Raw genomic sequence first — 18431 nt, 5'->3', positions numbered from 1 at the left:
CTGAATGGGGAAGGTCGTGGGAAGATGGGCGAGGAAAGTGCTACCGCGGTCCGTGTTGGGGGGTTAGGACTACGAACGGTGGACGTCTGATTTTCCTCAACTGCTGATGGATGTAAATTACCTTTGATAAATGCACCTGTTAGAATATATTGAGGAATGGATTTTTTTAGTCAGTGCAATGTAAACAATAAAACAAATCATGCTCAAATCTTAAATAAAAAAATGGAATTAAATAAAACTATTTCAAAACTTCATAACTTTACTAAAAGAAAAGTAAAAATCAGTCCAAACACTACTTCAGCGAAGGGTGAGTGCCCATTCCACCTCTCGTCCGGGGCCGGGTAAACACCGCCAATTCTGGAGCATTGTATTGGTGCTCCCGAAGCCCCCTCTTACCACACTAGCAGGAAGCATTCTTATGTATTACGTCTATTGAGAGAATGGGAGCGGGAGCGAATTCTCTGTGTTTTGTCGTCGCAGTCGTCTCCGCAAGTGCCGGGGACCGGAACATCACCAACGAAAGCGACAGTTAAGGGAAATCTGTCTTGTTGGTTGGTCGTTAACGAGGCTCGCGTTAGACTTATTTGGAATCCACTTGTGATTCTGATAATTAAAATTCGTATGTTTTGACATTCTCAGCATTCACCTTCGAAACTCACTTCATCTGCTTAGTTTGCCCAATGGATACACGGATGCATGGATTACTCAATTGTTACACCAAAAATAATCACTGGATAAAACTGTTGTGCAATTGAAACTCTGTTCATGGATATTTGGCAGCTTAACGTCGGTGGAGCTAACAGGGAATGTGTGTGTCCTTGGACTTTTATAGACTGAGTGCTGTGAGTTTTGGGGGATTCTCGAATCGATCTGAGCACAAATTGAATGAAAATCTCTCGAGACACCGGAATACACTGTGCGAGTTCTACCAGCCGTCAAATGCTAATGAACGACAAGTTGACTTTACAAAGACTATTCCACATACAGTATGCTTACGTCAATTAGTGTAAATAGGATAAACCTGAAGGAAAACGTGGAGCAGCTCAATCAAGAGCTCTATGTATTATTATGATTGCTATAGACACTGTTTTGGTAAGTGAGATTATTTTCCGTGTTTCGGCATAAACAACAAACAACAGCGGTATGAATGTGTGTGGTAACTGGTGCAAATCATTTGTGTGAAGAGTATGTCGATAAAGCTAGTTGCCAAAAAAGCTAGAAAAAATACATTAGTCGTAGAACTTGACTACTGGGTTGAACCCTAGAGCAAAAAAAAAAAAAAAATTAAAAGCGTATCTGCGAAAAATATTAAAAATTACGAGTTTTGCAGCGTTTTAAAATCATGTCACGATTTTTATTTTTTCAAATATATTTTAGGCCGTTGCAAATATTTTTTGAAGTTTATGTCCCTCGACTCTGGTCGGGGTCGAGGGAAGGAGGGGAGGGGGGCAAAAAAATAAAAAAAAATATAAAAATTTAAATTACAAGCCATGGTCTCAACATTTGAATGAAAAAAGTGTTTTAAAATGCATTTTACACCTGTTCAGTTGTTTTGCAATCATTACTTTTCAAAATATGCAAGTATTGAAAAGATTTTTTTTTTCGACGAAAAAAAAACTTTTTGCGGTGTTGTACATTGGATTTTTACAAAAAATAGAAATATTTTTGATCGATCCTAGACATGCTAAATATGATTTTAAATGCAGGAAAATGCATTTCTAATTGTTTTTAGTTGGTTAGGCTTCTATTTCCTATGCAATTTTGAAGTTTTTTGAAAAAAATATTTTTTTTTGCCCCCTGATTTTTCGGACCGATTTTGAAGGGGGGCGACATAAACTTTGAAAAATATTTGCAACGGCTTACTGAGAAAAAATACACTGGGCCGTGATCATGACATTTTATTTTAAACAATAAGTTCTCTAAAGTTCTCGTACTTCAGGCATATTGAAAATACTGTCCAAATTCCATCCAATATGCCGATTCTCACTGTATAATATATTACACTAACCTACAAAAATTGACAAAAATGACTGCAAATGAGTTTTCTCCAAAGTTTGTATGGAGAATTAGGGCGGTTCGTCGCTGTTGCATGCAAGCAAAAAATGCATGCAAGATTTGGGAGAAGCGAACGTGACCATCCATAAACCACGTGGACACTTTTTTGGGAATCTGTAAACCCCCCCCCCCCCATACAAAAAAAATTTGTGGATCGTGGACAATCGCCATACCCCCCCCCCCCCCTCTCCCCCTAAGGTGTCCACGTGGTTTATGGATGGTCCCGAACAGCACTTATTCTCTATACACACTTTGGAGAAAATTATTCGGCCCTGTCTTAATATTTATAGAAAATTCAAAGTGCACGTGTTTTTGGGGACCCCAAATGTCATGCTTCCCCTCGAGTTGAGCCTGCCAGGATTATGTTTTCCACAAATTCATTGATAACCTGTCAATATTTGATAGAAGCAGAACTGGAACAATGTGTAAAGGATTTTGTGATACTTTTTGTTTCGAAAATCATTTTATTAGCTAAATTAAATTAAATCAGGAAAACAAGTTCTCATATTTTAAAACATTGGAAGCATGAAACATGCAGCTTATTAACCATTTAACACATTCGAAAAAAGTGCATATCTTGCTTTCAAACTTTAGAGCTATCGATTCGAAGTCAAATAAAATAATCTGAAAAGCTTTGTATTTAGTTCTACATGATTTTTAGGAAAATGTGGAAACTATCAATTCTAGAGAACTTTTTCAAAACCATTGAATGCCGATACAATGTAAATCACTATGCGTCTCCATTGAATTTTTTTTATATATTTCCGCGGAACAATTTAAAGGGGACGGGAACTGTTTGTTACCCAAAAGCTTCAACCCTGACGCATACACACTAGTCTGTTTACCACATCATCAAAAGCACCAGACCATGCAGCTGAGAGCCTTTACACTACTATAAATGTAAATGTAGTCTTCTCTGCTTATACTCTCGCACTCGCGAATTCAATCATAAAAGTAATAAACTTATTCAAGGTGAAATGTTGACCATGAAAATTATTTCCCGTGTCTTTTTTTAGATTTTCGTACCCGTGTACTCGTGAGCATCAGAAGCAACATCAACAGCAGCAGCAGCACTAGCAGTGACCAACAGGACAGGACTGCGATCGTAATCTAACCATTTTTGCGAATGAAGAATTGTTAGAAAAAAAGCCACGGATTAGCAGATGTCATTGCACTTTCTGGATAAATTTGAGATGAACAAACTGATTGATCCAAGTTTATGCAATTTGGAAGCAAAATATCAATTTAACTACACAATACGGAAGAAATGTCATGAAATTGACATTGAACGTGAAAACAGCTACAGGAAAGGGTGGTAGAAAGCTGCAAAGTGTATTTTGTATGAGCGCGCAGAAGGCCTTGAAGCGGGTTGCTCTGAAGGATACGTTCAAGGACCTACGTCATATAGCAACACGCAAGCTATAACAGTGAGAACCCCATCCGTTTATGGCACGTTAGTTGTGTTGAATCGGACTAACGCCACTTGCCGAATGAACTTCTCCCGTATCCTTATAGTGAAAGGATAACGAGTCCTATGGTTACGGTATATCTCAATCATGGGGCGAAGAATGTCGTTTGATACTATGCGCCACCCAAAGCAGCTGGGGTTGTATTAGTGAGTGCCGCGGTCGCGTTTTTGTTGTTGTTTTTTCTTGAATGAGTGCTCTCTCAGTGCCAGTGACACACTATATAGGCTTTGTTGGGATTCGTTCTATACACAAACGTGCTCCCTTGCCGTTCACGTTGGATAGCTGGCTTTATATGTTTATGTGATCGTTTATTTTCGTATTTTAATGCGTGATTTACAAGTCAACAACACTCTAACGTTGGTGTGTCTGCGCTGGTATACACACAGACGACCAAAGATATTATTTTGAGTTTCCGAAAATATTGACCTTGAACTCGCGCGCTCGGTTCGCAAAACAGAGGGAGCTAACGAGCAAGAAGAAAAAAAGCACACGTCGTTTTATGAAGAAAAAAAAGGAAATATTCGATTGATCCGTGCCTACGCGAGAATGTGGTAGTGAGTGTGGTTAGAAAAAAAGGCTCTCCGTACATACAGCAGACGTGTATTTGAGTGTCGAAATAAATTTGCCGAAACGAAACAGAGGCCAAGTTCAGCTCTTTTATTATGAAATGTCTCAAAATCGTCGATGTTTATTCTTCCACAGGTTTTGTGCAAACGAGAGAAAAAGTAGAATGTAGAACAGTGTGTCGCTCGGTCAGTGTTTGTCTCGAAGCTTTTTGCAAGCGAAATTTAATTCGGTAAAATGCAGTGCATGAATAAAATCGTACAGGACGATAAGGATACGCCAGATATAAGGACATTCGTCATCAGTGAAAACCAGCATATTATGTACTCACCGCGAAGTGTGGAATCAAGAAGACCTGTGAAAGTTACAATAACAACTCCTCAGACATCATCCACCTCGATGGTTGCATCCCTCAGTAATCATCAGCAGCAGGATCGTACAGGAAATCAATTAGCAACAAAAACATTGATCAAACAGTGTGAAAATGAACCACCAGTCCAGGCACAAGAAGTTCATGTTATAAGAGATGGTCGTTTCTATGATCATCATCACAACCATGCGACTCCACCACATCTTGCTCAGAACTCTGTACACCTGAGCTTGGTGCCATCTTCGTCAATTTCGAGTGAACTTTCCATCAGAAACGTTGACAGCAGATGCAGTGATGGCAATTCAAACCGCCCACCTCTACCATTGCATCACCAATCTGCCAACACCATAATACTCGACGCTCCTCCACATTCTACGGTGTCCAGCACCAAGCCTCATCTTATGGTCGTTCAGCAGCATCATCTACAACAACAGCAACAACATCATGTGACCTCTATGCAACCTCCCCCGCCTCCACCTCCACCTGGGAACGCAATCAACAACAGTCCTGGTGGAAACGGTATTATACCGAAAATGAAAGGTTCGCTAGAGGAACCGTCCAGTTCAATGCCTGATTTAGGTAAGTCAACCTATTTTCATTCATGTATTCAACCCAGGATGTAGCGACGATAATCGATCCACGAATTACTTCATGATATCAAAATACTGTTTGACTGATTATTGATATTATTTTGAGGTTAACACGAAAGCACAATGTTTCGGTAGCCTTACAAGATATGACCATTCGAAAGTTGTTTATAATTTACTCGGAATCGATTGAGATCAATTCATTTTCGTTTCCATTGACATATTTTCTTTTTAAATTCATTCCACAATCGTAGTTATAAAGTTCTCTTTCTCATGGCTTGCTTATACATTTTCTTAAAAAAATTGAGTTTACTGGCCGTTGCCACGTTGCCTTCCTATAGCTGAATATTTCAAGATCATAAAATATTTTGAGTCTTAACTTTGAATGGTTCCGTAAACTGATGCTTCTCTTCTTCGATGGAGATTCAAGTTTAGTTTTATGTTGCACTTCAGTGTGACGGCGCTTTCCATGTTTTTTTAAACTTTACAAAACAGCGAACGAACCTAGTGCGAGTGTTTCTTCGTGACAAGTGACCAAAATATTCACTGCTACGAAACCTTCAACGCGGTTAACAAGCAAAACTTTACAACTCGTCTGTTTAAATTTTACATATTTACAAACATTTTTTGGATGATAACTTAGGCCAATTTAGCATACATTATGGAGCCACCGTCGCCGCCATGTAAACGCCATCGGTTACTGGCGAAACCGGTTCAGAATTTTGGCACACTACTGTTCTTACTGTCTCGGTGGTGACGAACAGCAATTGCGTGAAAAGTACAGGTCGGTGACGATATGTAGAATAAAACCAGAACAACCAGTCACCGTTTTAGCAGTCGCACAGTGTGCCATGCCATGCGGAAACGTTTTAGCTGTCGCAGTTTGATTTGTCTACGGACTAGCCGCCTGCTTGGTTGGCGAGCGACCGGTTTGCTGGTTAGAAGATTGTTGTTTTTGTAGCTCTGAAACAGTTTCATATTTCGAATATATATATTTGACCTTGTGACACACAAAAAAACACACATACACACATACGCGCTATGAAAGGTAAAAACGTAACGAATGGGTTGTATGAGTAAAAGTGATCCAACAGGAACTTTTTCCAATTTTTTATATAAGCCATTTTTTTACAAAAGAGAATCTAGTACCTAAATATGTAACAAAATTACTTTTTGACGGGCATTCATGTGCTGGTTCCGGTGGGCGTCCTGATATTTAAAATATGTGCTTGACGTAACATAATCTGGCGCTCCGTTTTGTTCAATAACTTTGCCAGTTTTTTACACTTTTGGTTGATACTAGCAACAGTGGCCAACAGCTATAATGTCAATTTCGCTTCGTTTTTTTTAAAAGAATACGAGACTATAGATACAAGATGCTCGAAAATCTAATCTAATCTAACCAAAACTTAGCGCAGTCAATCTTTCAAATGGATCCTGGAGAAAGCCTTAGGTTGGATTACGTTTTGCTTTCTTCTTGCCATTTTTTAACATTTTTAGGCCGTTGCAAATATTTTTCAAAGTATATGTCGCATTTTAGCGACCTAGGGGAAATTCTCATATGTTTGGCAGGTTAAGCACTCACTGCTAACTCCATTCAATTTGCTGATTTACACTATTGAAACAACTAATTTTGCTAGACTTTTGATAGAAACTTGCTTGCTCAATTCTTATTGAGCTATTTATCACTCGATTTCAGTTGAAAACGCTTTTAACAAGCTGTAATTGTATGTCAAAGTGCTGATATGGCAACATTATAGGCACGTTGGAATTACATGCTGTTCCCCTACTATGTTCTGAAGAGTTGTTTATGACATAAAATTACAAATCTTTGCCGAAGATAGCAAAATGTTTTGAGCCTTTACTGAGAAGTTACTGAGACACCAAAGCCCTACAACGTCATCCAACAAAGTTAGTTTTTGGTTGACACCCTGGAAGGTCGTTACCCTGTATGTCAATAACTTCAAAAGATAGCCCTTATCAAGTACAATAACTATTTCGGAAACACCATTTGGCTAGAACGGCAAATAAAGGAGTTATCAATTTATCCCACTTAATTTTGCCAGTCCAAACACTGTGCAGTGTACTTACAAAACATGTATGTTACCTAGATTTTAATAGAGCTTATAACGGTTATAGACCATAACAAAAAAAAACCTTTAAAAAATTATAAGTGAGAATTAAGACTCAAATGTTTAAAAGTAAATTCTTTCTTACACCAAAGGTGTGAGCATCAAGACACAACAGCTCAATACCGAAAAAATCGCGTTCCTTTTTGGGGAACCAGCAATAAGCTTTTACATATTTTATATGGAAAGTTCACTCGCAGTCAATGCCATGGAAAATCAAGACACACTACGAACTGGATACATAAGATGGTGCACGAAGAAAGAGAGCATACTACTTTGAAAGTTCATTCCATAAATAAGCTACCATATATCGTGGTTGAATGTACTCTCACTCTCACCACACCGGCGGCAGTGGTTTCGGTGCCGCCATCTGACGCGCAAGTCCACTAAGTATCGCTGTGTTTATGCTACTTTCTATCAGATGGCTCTACCAGTTCCAATCTGGGAATGCTAGAACAGAACAATTATGTCCATGTTTTCCTTTCCCTCCCAGAATATCCATTTCTGTATTCTGTTTATTTATTCTCAGGAAATTCAAAGAACTCGCCAGAACTGTGCGACTGTGCTGAAGCACGCCTGTTTTACTTTATATCTCCAACTCTACTGAACGCAACACAATGACCCTGAACCAGCTCGTTTGACTCGTCGGAGTTTGTTCACATTTGAGTGCGCGCCATCCACAAACAGCGATGGTGGGGCACAGTGGGTGAAAGTGAACAGAAAGTTTCACTTTTGGTGCTTTCCACCCCAAACAGTGTTAAGTTTATTCTGTTTTTCAGTTGATTTTAAAAGTACACATTTCCAATTGAGTAACTCACAACGAATGTCAGGAAATTTTGACGAAATAAAAAACAAGTTTTTCCCTTGATGGAATCCTTTCAAAGCAAGAAGAGAACGAGGAATGCACGTTTCACCTTAAACATTCTGGATTTTTGCTTCAAACGTAGTTTCATCACATCAACATCAACGCTTCGAAATGTTGTCCACCAGTCGAAAACAGCTGCCCACTTTCTTGATTTTCTTTTGCCAGTCTCTCAACTTGCTCCCCTTCTCACATCGCACTACCCATTGACATTGTTCCGACATCAAGAGCAGTCAACGTTCTTTAGGAATACTTTAACCACGCTGAAACAGAATTCAGAAAGATTCTGTTCATGTTGGAGTAGAGAGTTGAGCTTGAGCGGCAAAGGTTTATGACCTGAGAAACACTGGGCGAAGCAAAGTATAAAAAAGAGAGAGCCCATTATTTTTTTCATCGCAAAACAACATAAACTGGTGGAGAAGCATAATAATGAAACAAACACCCAGTTCAGGGGAAAAAGAGAAACTGGAGTATTGAAAAATTATATGTTGATCATCGAAATTTTGCGTGCAAAGCAGTAGCATACAATATTTCGCGAAGAGCTTTCAAAATTATAAAAAAAAATCTACAGTCTATCATTTAAATCAAAAGACGAAAAAAATTTTTTTCTGATGTTTCAACTATAAAAAAAATCTAATATTAAATAGTAAACTAACCGTGTATATCAATTTTGCAGCCACAAAATATTAATTTACACTGTTGAATTTTTTTATTGATTGCGATAAGAAAAATCTATGAAAATTAATTAAAAATGAATTGAAATGATCAAAATTAGTTTAAAAGATATATTAACTTTTGGGTTATTCTCTGTCAACTCACACAGCAGTTGCCCCGACCCCTCTTCAATTTTCGTGAAACTTTGCTCAAAGGTGTAATTTCAAGATCACGAATCCGAGGTCCATTTTTCGATATCTCGTGACGGTGGAGCGGTAAGACCCCTATAATTTTTCTGGATTTAAGACATGTTTTTCAGTGATTTGTAGCTCGAAACCGCGAAGAGATAGAAATTTGGGACTTTTGTGTAAAATTGGAAGCCCGGTTCTATGGCAGTACGCCATTCCGAAGACACAAATTTTTCAAAAAAAAAGTTAAGAAATAGTTTTGAAATCGCCGCCATTTCCCGTTTCTCAACTGTCAAAAATCGTGAGACATGACATTTCATGGGAAATTCAATGTACTTTCCGAATCTCAAGGGTTATTTTTTTAATTTAGAGCATTTTTTTCCATTTAAAATGACGTGTTTTGTTTTTGAAATATTAACATTGGAGGTTTGCATGTATTCTTGACCAGTTTTCAGAATTTTACAAAACTGTCTTGGAAAAGTAAAGATTTTGAATTTTTTTGAAAACTTTTCGATTTTTTTACACCTAAAACACAATCGTGTATATTTTTTTTAGAAGAGTTCAGCAAATTTTGCATAAGAATCACCCTATGGACGACAGATGTGAATCATGCATGCATAGCTAGTTTCAGACATTTTTTCAAAAAAATAGTTTTATGATGAGCGGCAGTATTTGGTTTGTGTTTGTTCTATTTTAGTAAAATCGCCACATACGAGCCATAACAATCGTCCAAAGCGTCACTCTTATGCAAAATTTCCTGAACTTTTCGAAAAAATACTTTGGGACCATCCACAATCACGAGGACACTTTTTTGGAGCGTGGAAAATCGCCACCCCCATCTCCCTAAGGTCCCTTTCATGACATGTCAAGACATGAAGAGTGCTAGGCGTAATCTAACCTAAGGCACTCTCCAGGATCCTTTCGGAAGATTGGCTGCGCTAGGGTTTGATTGTATTACACAGAAAAAAAAAATGAGTTTTGGAATGTTGAAAATTTGGTAGGTTGAATATTACCTCTGTTTTCGAGTAATATTACATAAAAAAATGTGTAAAAATGTGAACCTGATGAATATTCATCAAAAACTGATGAAAATTCATCATTTTCTGGGGTAAAATTATTTATTTATTTTTGCCACAAAATCTGTCACCATTTCCTGATGAATATTACCATCATTTTTTTCTGTGTAGATTAGATTAGACTAAATGAAAAAATACCCTTCTGCGTTATATTGCAGATATGAAAAGTACATTAAATTTCTCTTCTTATGACTTGTCCCACATTTTTTTACAGTTGAGTAACGAAAAAAGTCTGAGGACCTAAATCTTTTTTCCCGGAATTTTGAGTACGCCATCAAATCGGGCAGTGCGTGGCCGAATGGTTACGCTGTCCGCTTTGTAAGCGGATGATTCTGGGTTCGATTCCCATCTGCTTCAACCTTCCATCGGATGAGGAAGTAAAATGTCGGTCCCAGCCTTGGTTGTTAGGCCGTTAAGTCATTCCAGGTGTAGGAGTCGTCTCCATGCCATAAGTACAAACAACACACCAAACCAAGCCTACTCCGGTGGAATCGCTGGCGGCGGTTGGACTCCAAATATACAAACTTCCAAAGGTCGTCAGTTCAAACACTGGGGTGGAAGGTTCCTTGGAGTAGAATTAGGTTTGGGTCCTCTCCCCATTCAAGCCTTCGGACTCCTAGGTTCGAGCAGAAACTTGCAATAGAGACCACAAAAGACCCGGGGTCGTTAATGTGGATGGTTTGATTTTTTGATCAAATCGAGCGTTTAATTTTACAAACAAGTCCCTCTGACACCAAATTTATAAATAATCGCCATTTCAAGCTGCAAATAATGGAAAACACGTATATCTTCGAATGTTCAAGAATAAAAGGAGTCGTCCCTCCGTCACGAGATATTGAAAAATTGAGCTCGGATTCATGATAAGTGATCAAAATTACCCCTTTGGACAAAGTTTCATGCAAATCGAAGATGAGTCGGGAAAATTGCAGTGTTGGTTGACGGAGAATGACTTATTTGCATTGTATGAGTTTTCCAATCTCGTTTGATGTTACTTCATACAACATTAACTATTTTACGGTGTAAATTTTGTAAGCAATGTGATATAATTAACTAGTGACCTATTTCCTATTCTATAGATCAATTATATTGGTCTGATATCATGCTTATTTAATAATCGTCACTGTCTGCGAGTACGCTTCGCAAACACCACATAAGGAAATCATATATTTTCTCCGAAAGAGAATTATTTTGAACGGTCAACTTTTTCGATGTATTTTCGTGCAAAATTTAAGGTCTCCTGTTATATTTTGCGCATTTTTCTCCTGATAGCAGTGATGAGTAGCTCACTCCACACACTCACACCTAGCACGGGGTTGGCTTTATATAAATTCAAGGTTAGTCGGTCATTGACTTTGCCTCTCTTGCACGAGAGTGGGCAATTGAACGAACAGTCTCACACTCACAACTTCTACTTCTACTTCTGTACCACCACGAATGGGTGACGACGATGGCAAAGTCTTGAACTTGCTTTTCCTCTTCGCTCACTCAGATTCGGGTGTTAGTAAACGAGGGAGGAAAAACACACATTTCTGCTCGCAATACCACTTTAGCAGCATTTGTTCTACTCCACTTCTTTTGATGTGTTTTGGTCTCGTTTGATTTTATTCCTGTTTCGTTGCGAGTCCGTATTCGCAAAAATTGAGTATCTCTGATCTCCGTGTGGGTTTGGTTAGGCTGTCTGCGAGACTGGCAGAGTAACGATTACGCAAAACTTTTTTGTTGCAAACCAGGAAGTCAAATTAAATCGTAGTAAGAAAAGGACTAACTACATCATTTGCAAAGCATCTTCATTTTTTTGCCGACTGATGAATGCAATGAACGTAGCTTAATAGTTCATTCCTGTCATATGGGAAATATATGTATTTAAGGCTTTTTTATGTTATAAATAAAATAGAATATCTGTCTCATTAATACACTCGCAATAGTTTGCCTTCCTTACCGGAGAATGGCTATAATCCTGCTCGGTAAGTTTAGTATTTATTATATCGTCGCAATCGTTGTGGGACATCTTCATGCATACTATACATTTTATAGTGCAAATGAGTCCGAAATATAAAATCAACCTTCTCATAGAAATTATTTATCATATCTGTTATACGACCATTTTTGTTTGTGTATAGGTTAAGAAAGCGCCAAACAACTAGGTGAATTGCGCAAGTTTTTTTTTTTTTGAACATTCAGCTAAGACAGAGTGAGTGGCCATGAACGCGGTCTCGGTCAAACTCGCAAATTTGTTCTGTTTTACACTGCGGTGTGAGTGGGGTGTGCGATTCATCACATCAACAAAATATCGTCATCAGCGACAACAGATGACGCGATACAAAGCAACGGACACATAAGCTCGGCCCTGAAATCGGACAAACTGCCACATACCGTAAGAATCAAGGAAGTGATTTTAGCCATGCGTATGTGTTTGATCTCGTGTCGTCATCGATACGTGATGAGGTGTTCACACAAATGTGTTGAGTAGGAGCCCGTTAACGGATAATGTCAGCACGTGGTTGCTGATAAAATAGCTCAGGCAGTTGGTGGCCTTCTAGCGTTTATTGATCTCGTTCACAAGTTCGAATATTTCGATAATACTGTCAGACGGGGTTGATAGTACAACGTAGAGTTGCTCACCTCAAAATGTTCGTTATCAGTGTCTTGCGAACCTTCGTGGTGAACGGACACTAGAGCTGCGGTATTTTTTACTACCTAAGCTCAGAGTTATTTCAAACAAAATTCACAGTCTTTTTAAAGACTACCTGAGTTATTTTCCAAAATTCTAAACAGTCTTTTCAAGGCTATCCCCACCTGAAATTTTGTTGTATTTTACAAACAAAGCCATCTTTTCAAGAGAACTCTGCTTGCAAAATGCGTCAAAACAAAGGTAAACGCAAATCTTCTGAAGATTTGATCGTTACGTCGGTGAAGCGTTTGAACGCTAAACCGGCTAACGGAAACAGAAAAAGAAAACAGCCTCATCCGAGGTCTGATTCTGATTCTGAAAGTGAGGTGAGGAACGCAACTGAAGAATTGCAAGGAAACTTGCAATTTGAAGGTTTCGTTCCAGCTTGGTCGAAGAGGAGAATGTCGCTTGTTGACGGAATCTTTACAAGATCACCAAACTTTTGTTGGTTATTTGAAAAACCACAAACACAATTTCTACACGTATGAGACCAAGAATGCTCGTCCATTCAAGGCGGTCCTGAAAGGTCTCTCCAACGACTTGTCGGTGGATGAGATCAAAAACGAACTTAAGGTGTTGCTTGGCTTTGCCCCATCCCAAGTAATACCAATGAAGAAAAAATCAAACGGGAATATTTCTCGCTTTGGTTTGACTTCACAATTTTATCTGATTCATTTCAATAGAAATGAAATCAACAATTTGAAACTTTTGGACAAAGTTCAGTTTTTGTTCCATGTACGGGTAAAGTGGGAGCATTTTAAGAAACATGGCGGTAATGGCCAGAATCTGACCCAGTGCCGGCGTTGCCAGGCATTCGGTCACGGTACTGATCATTGCGCCATGGTTCCAAAATGCATGGTTTGCGGGGATTCTTCTCACGACAAGGACAATTGTCCCGTGAAAGAAGTCACCCAATTTAAATGTGCAAATTGTGGTGGAAATCACAAATCAAATTTCTGGGATTGCCCCATCAGAAAAAAGGTTTTGGATTCTCGTGCTAAGCATCAGCCGAAATCCAAACCGAAATTTTCTCAAAGTCAGGTTGTACCTGCATCTTTAAATCAAACGTTCGTGCTGTCTCACTCGAACAATGCTAGAAATACCCCTAACGAGGAAAAGTTAGGTAACACTAATGGTATTTCTTATGCCAACGTCGTTTCGGGTTCGGGTTCATCCACGAATTTTAAATCCTCTACCAATTTTCAAATTGGGCAGGTACCTCAAATTTCATTTGAAAATTTTTCTGCTGGCAACGCTTTGGGATCTTCTGATCTCGGCGATGTTACGTTTGAAAAAATGACTTTTTTGCAAAACTCACTGTTTGGTTTGATTCAAACAATGAGTAATGCTACATCCATGATGGAAGCAATCCAGATTGGATTAAAATTTGCGAATGATGTTGTTCTTACCCTGAAGTTTAATCATGGATCTAAGTAATTCCATCAATATTATGAATTTTAATGCTCGCTCTTTAAAAGCGAAAGAAAATGAATTTTTCAACTTTTTACGAGTTCATAACGTGCATGTTGCTGTTATAACCGAAACATTTTTAAAAACTGGCACTTATTTGAAAAGTGATCCAGATTATAAAGTTATAACCAATAACAGAATGAATCGAAATGGCGGTGGAGTTGCAATAGTTATCCACCGTAGTATGACTTATAGCACGTTATGTGACTTTAAGTTAAAAGTTATTGAAAGTTTGGGCATTGAACTTGAAACTTCATTTGGGAAAATTATGATTGCAGCTGCATATTTGCCTTTCCAATGCACTGGGGAAAATAAAAATTATTTCAAAGGGGATTTGAAAAAACTTACTCGGCATAGATCTCGATTTTTGATCATCGGTGATTTTAATGCCAAACACCAATCTTGGAATAATTCAAAAGTAAATTCCAATGGTAAAATTCTATTCAGAGATTGCACTTCTGGTCTTTATTCGGTTTTATACCCGAATGGGCCAACTTGCTTTTCTTATGTTAGAAATCCATCAACAATTGATTTGGTTTTGACAAATCAAAGTCAGTATTGTGATCCTTTAGTGACTCATGCTGATTTTGATTCTGATCACCTTCCAGTAACTTTTTCACTTTCTCATGAAGCAGTTACCAGACCCAATAGTTCTGTGTTTAATTACCACAAAGCTAATTGGGACAGGTATCAGCATCATATTGAGAATAATTTAAATCATGATTTTGTTTTAGAAACCAAAGCTGATATTGATTCAGCCTTGGAATCTTTAACTAATGCCATTTTGGATGCTAGGAATATTGCTATTCCTAAAGTCCAAGTCAAATTTGATTCTCCCATTATTGATGACGATCTTCAGCTTCTGATTCGTCTGAAAAATGTTCGCCGAAGACAGTATCAACGTTCTCGTGATCCTGCACTGAAGCGAATTCAAAAAGATTTGCAAAAGGTTATTGACCACAGATTCACTCTCCTGCGAAATGAAAAGTTTGCAAGAGATGTCGAACAAATTAAACCTTATTCCAAACCTTTTTGGAAACTTTCAAAGGTTCTTAAGAAACCTCAGAAACCAATCCCTTCTTTAAAAGATGGTGATAATATTTTATTAACTAATGGGGAGAAAGCTCAAAAACTTGCTCAGCAGTTTGAGAGTGCTCATAATTTCAACTTAAATGTTCTGAGTCCTATTGAAAATCAAATTTCAATAGAATTTCAGAATATTGTTGAACAACAGTTTTCATCAGATGATGTTTTTAATACGGATCTGAATGAAATAAAATCTATTATCAAAAAGTTTAAAAATATGAAAGCCCCTGGTGAGGATGGCATTTTTTACATTTTAATAAAAAAATTACCTGAAGCAACTTTAAGTAGCTTGGTCAAAATTTGCAACAAATGTTTTGATTTGGCATATTTTCCCAGTAGTTGGAAAAATGCCAAAGTAGTTCCGATTTTAAAACCGGATAAAAATCCTGCTGAAGCCTCAAGCTATCGGCCCATTAGTTTGCTTTCATCTATTAGTAAATTATTCGAAAGAATAATTCTTAATAGAATGATGACGCACATTAATGAAAATTCAATTTTCGCTGATGAGCAGTTTGGATTTCGCCTTGGGCATTCAACTACTCATCAGTTGTTGAGAGTTTCAAATTTAATTCGAAGCAACAAGTCTGAGGGCTACTCTACTGGCGCTGCTCTTCTAGATATAGAAAAAGCATTTGACAGTGTTTGGCATAAAGGTTTGATTGCGAAATTAAAAAGGTTTAATTTTCCGATTTATATCGTGAAAATTATTCAAAATTATTTGACGGATCGTACTCTGCAGGTATGTTATCAGAACAGCAAATCTGATCAACTACCTGTACGTGCCGGCGTCCCTCAAGGAAGCATTTTGGGTCCAATTTTATACAATATTTTTACTTCTGACTTGCCTGATTTGCCCCCAGGATGTCAGAAATCACTTTTCGCTGATGATACAAGCATCTCCACCAAAGGTAGAAGCCTTCGTGTCATCACAAGAAGATTACAAAAAAGCTTGGATATTTTCAATTCTTATTTGAAAGAATGGAAAATTACTCCAAATGCTGCAAAAACTCAACTTATTATTTTCCCTCACAAACCAAGGGCTGATTTTCTTAAACCAAAAAGTCATCACATTATAAAGATGAATGAGGTAAATTTAAAGTGGGAGGATCAAGTGAAATATCTTGGACTTGCTTTTGACAAAAACCTTACTTACAAGGATCACATTGAAAGTATCCAGGTTAAATGTAACAAATATATTAAATGTTTGTATCCACTTATAAACAGGAATTCTAGACTTTGTCTCAAGAATAAACTGTTAATTTATAAACAAATTTTCAGACCTGCCATGCTTTATGCTGTGCCGATCTGGACAAGCTGTTGCTTAACCAGGAAGAAAAAACTTCAGAGGATTCAGAACAAAATTCTGAAAATGATTCTGAAACTTCCTCCCTGGTTCAGCACCAGTGAACTTCATCAATTAGCCGAAGTTGACACTTTGGATGTTATGTCCAATAAGATAATTGATGCATTTCGACAAAAATCATTGCAGTCTTCAGCTGCATTGATCCGCTCTTTATATAGTTTATAAGTTAGTTTTAAGGTATCCCTTTTCCCTTTTGTACATGTAGGACCTCCTACATTTGAAATCACTGAATAGCGAAAGCTACAATATTTCATGAATAAATGAAAGTTGCTATTATTTAAAATTGAGGTGAAAAGTCATCGATTGTGATTGGACACTCAATAATATTTTAACTGAATGAATGTACATGGAAGAGAAAATCAAAATAAATATAAATTTAAAAAAATAAAAATAAAAATAAAAATGTTCGTTACAGTTGCTTTTATGAATTAAGCAAGCCCGTAATAATCAAATCACCTTGGCTATATTGTAAAGTTATAGCTTATTGCAGGACAAACTTACCAGCCTCACAATTTTATTGAGAAGAGACTTATATGAAAGAACAAATGATGCAATATGGTTTATTTTTAGCATAAGGAACTAATTGACCACACAGAAAAAAATGATGGTAATATTCATCAGGAAATGGTGACAGATTTTGTGTCAAAAAATAAATGAATAATTTTACCCCAGAAAATGATTAATTTTCATCATTTTTCAGGTTCAGGTTCACATTTTTACACATTTTTTATGTAATATTACTCAAAAAAGAGGTAATATACATATTACCTACCAAATTTTCAACATTCCAAAATTCAAAAAAAAATTTCTGTGCAAGTTTCATCGTCATATAAACATACGTTAAAAAAAATCTGGAAAAATGCCAAAAGCTGCTCAAATATTATACACTCAACTCCCGGTGGTTGGTCACTTTTTCGTTTGAAAAAATATAAAAATTTAAATTACAAGCCATGGTCAAAACATTTGAATGAAAAAAGTGTTTTAAAATGCATTTTACACCTGCCCAGTTGTTTGGCAAACATTAGTTTTCAAAATATTCAAGTATTAAAGAAATTTTTTTTTCGCCGAAAAAAAACTTTTTGCGGTGCTGTACATTGGAATTCCACAAAAATTCAAAATATTTTTTATCGATCCCAGACATACTAAATATGATTTTAAACGCAGGAAAATGTATTTCTAATTGTTTTCAGTTGGTTTGACTTATTTTTCCTTTAAAATTTGGAAGATTTTTGAAAAAGTATTTTTTTGCCCCCTTATTTTTTGACCGACTTTGAAGGGAAGGGGGGACATAAACTTTGAAAAATATTTGCAACGGCCTTATTCAGAAAATAGTTTACAACGATTTTATTTCAATTTGATAAAGTTTTAAATTTCCAAGCTCTAAAAAAAGTTAAAAAAAAAAACGTTTGTTCCGCGCGCTTGGACTGAAACGACTAAATCGACCAAATAACCAAATCGATCAAAATGGCCTGAACGACCAAACTGACCAAAATGACCAAAACGATTAAAATTACTAAATCATCCAAAATTACTAAATCGACCAAACAGACAAAAATGCCCAAATCCTCCAAAATGACCAAAACGATCAAAATGGCCTAAACGACTAAATCGACAAAAATGCTCAAATCGACCAAAACGATCCAAATGGACTAAATGACTAAATCTAAAAAATACTGAAATCGACCAAAATTACCAAATCGATTAAAGGACTAAATAGACAAAATGATCAATAAGACCAACATTACCAAATCGACAAAAATGACTAAATCGACCAAAACGGCCAAAATAGCATAAACGACCAAATTGACCAGAATGATCAAATCGACAAAAATGACCATATCGAACAAAACGACAAAATCGACAAAAATGATCAAAATTACCAAATCG

At 37.1% G+C, this 18431-nt stretch overlaps 1 protein-coding gene across 3 annotated transcripts in view; it reads left to right on the top strand.

Moving 5' to 3' along the window:
- The first annotated feature begins 520 nt into the window (after nucleotides 1–520).
- The window catches only part of LOC120429113 (ecdysone-inducible protein E75-like), a 68475-nt gene continuing 50564 nt past the window's right edge, over nucleotides 521–18431 (top strand). The window contains exons 1-3 of one of the 3 annotated variants that reach the window (XM_039594285.2): nucleotides 521–1092; nucleotides 3072–3160; nucleotides 4227–5037. In XM_039594285.2, the coding sequence (XP_039450219.1) occupies nucleotides 4326–5037 (712 nt within the window). In that variant the 5' untranslated portion in view covers nucleotides 521–1092; nucleotides 3072–3160; nucleotides 4227–4325. Of the gene's footprint in view, nucleotides 1093–3071; nucleotides 5038–18431 lie in introns of all 3 variants that reach the window. The other 2 variants (XM_039594284.2, XM_039594286.2) reach the window with 2 other exon arrangements.

This window comes from Culex pipiens, chromosome 2 (genome assembly GCF_016801865.2).
Source record: "Culex pipiens pallens isolate TS chromosome 2, TS_CPP_V2, whole genome shotgun sequence".
NCBI classification, from domain to species: domain Eukaryota; kingdom Metazoa; phylum Arthropoda; class Insecta; order Diptera; family Culicidae; genus Culex; species Culex pipiens.
The sequence above is the reverse complement of the archived record's forward strand: the minus strand, read 5'-3'. Positions and strand labels throughout refer to the sequence as shown.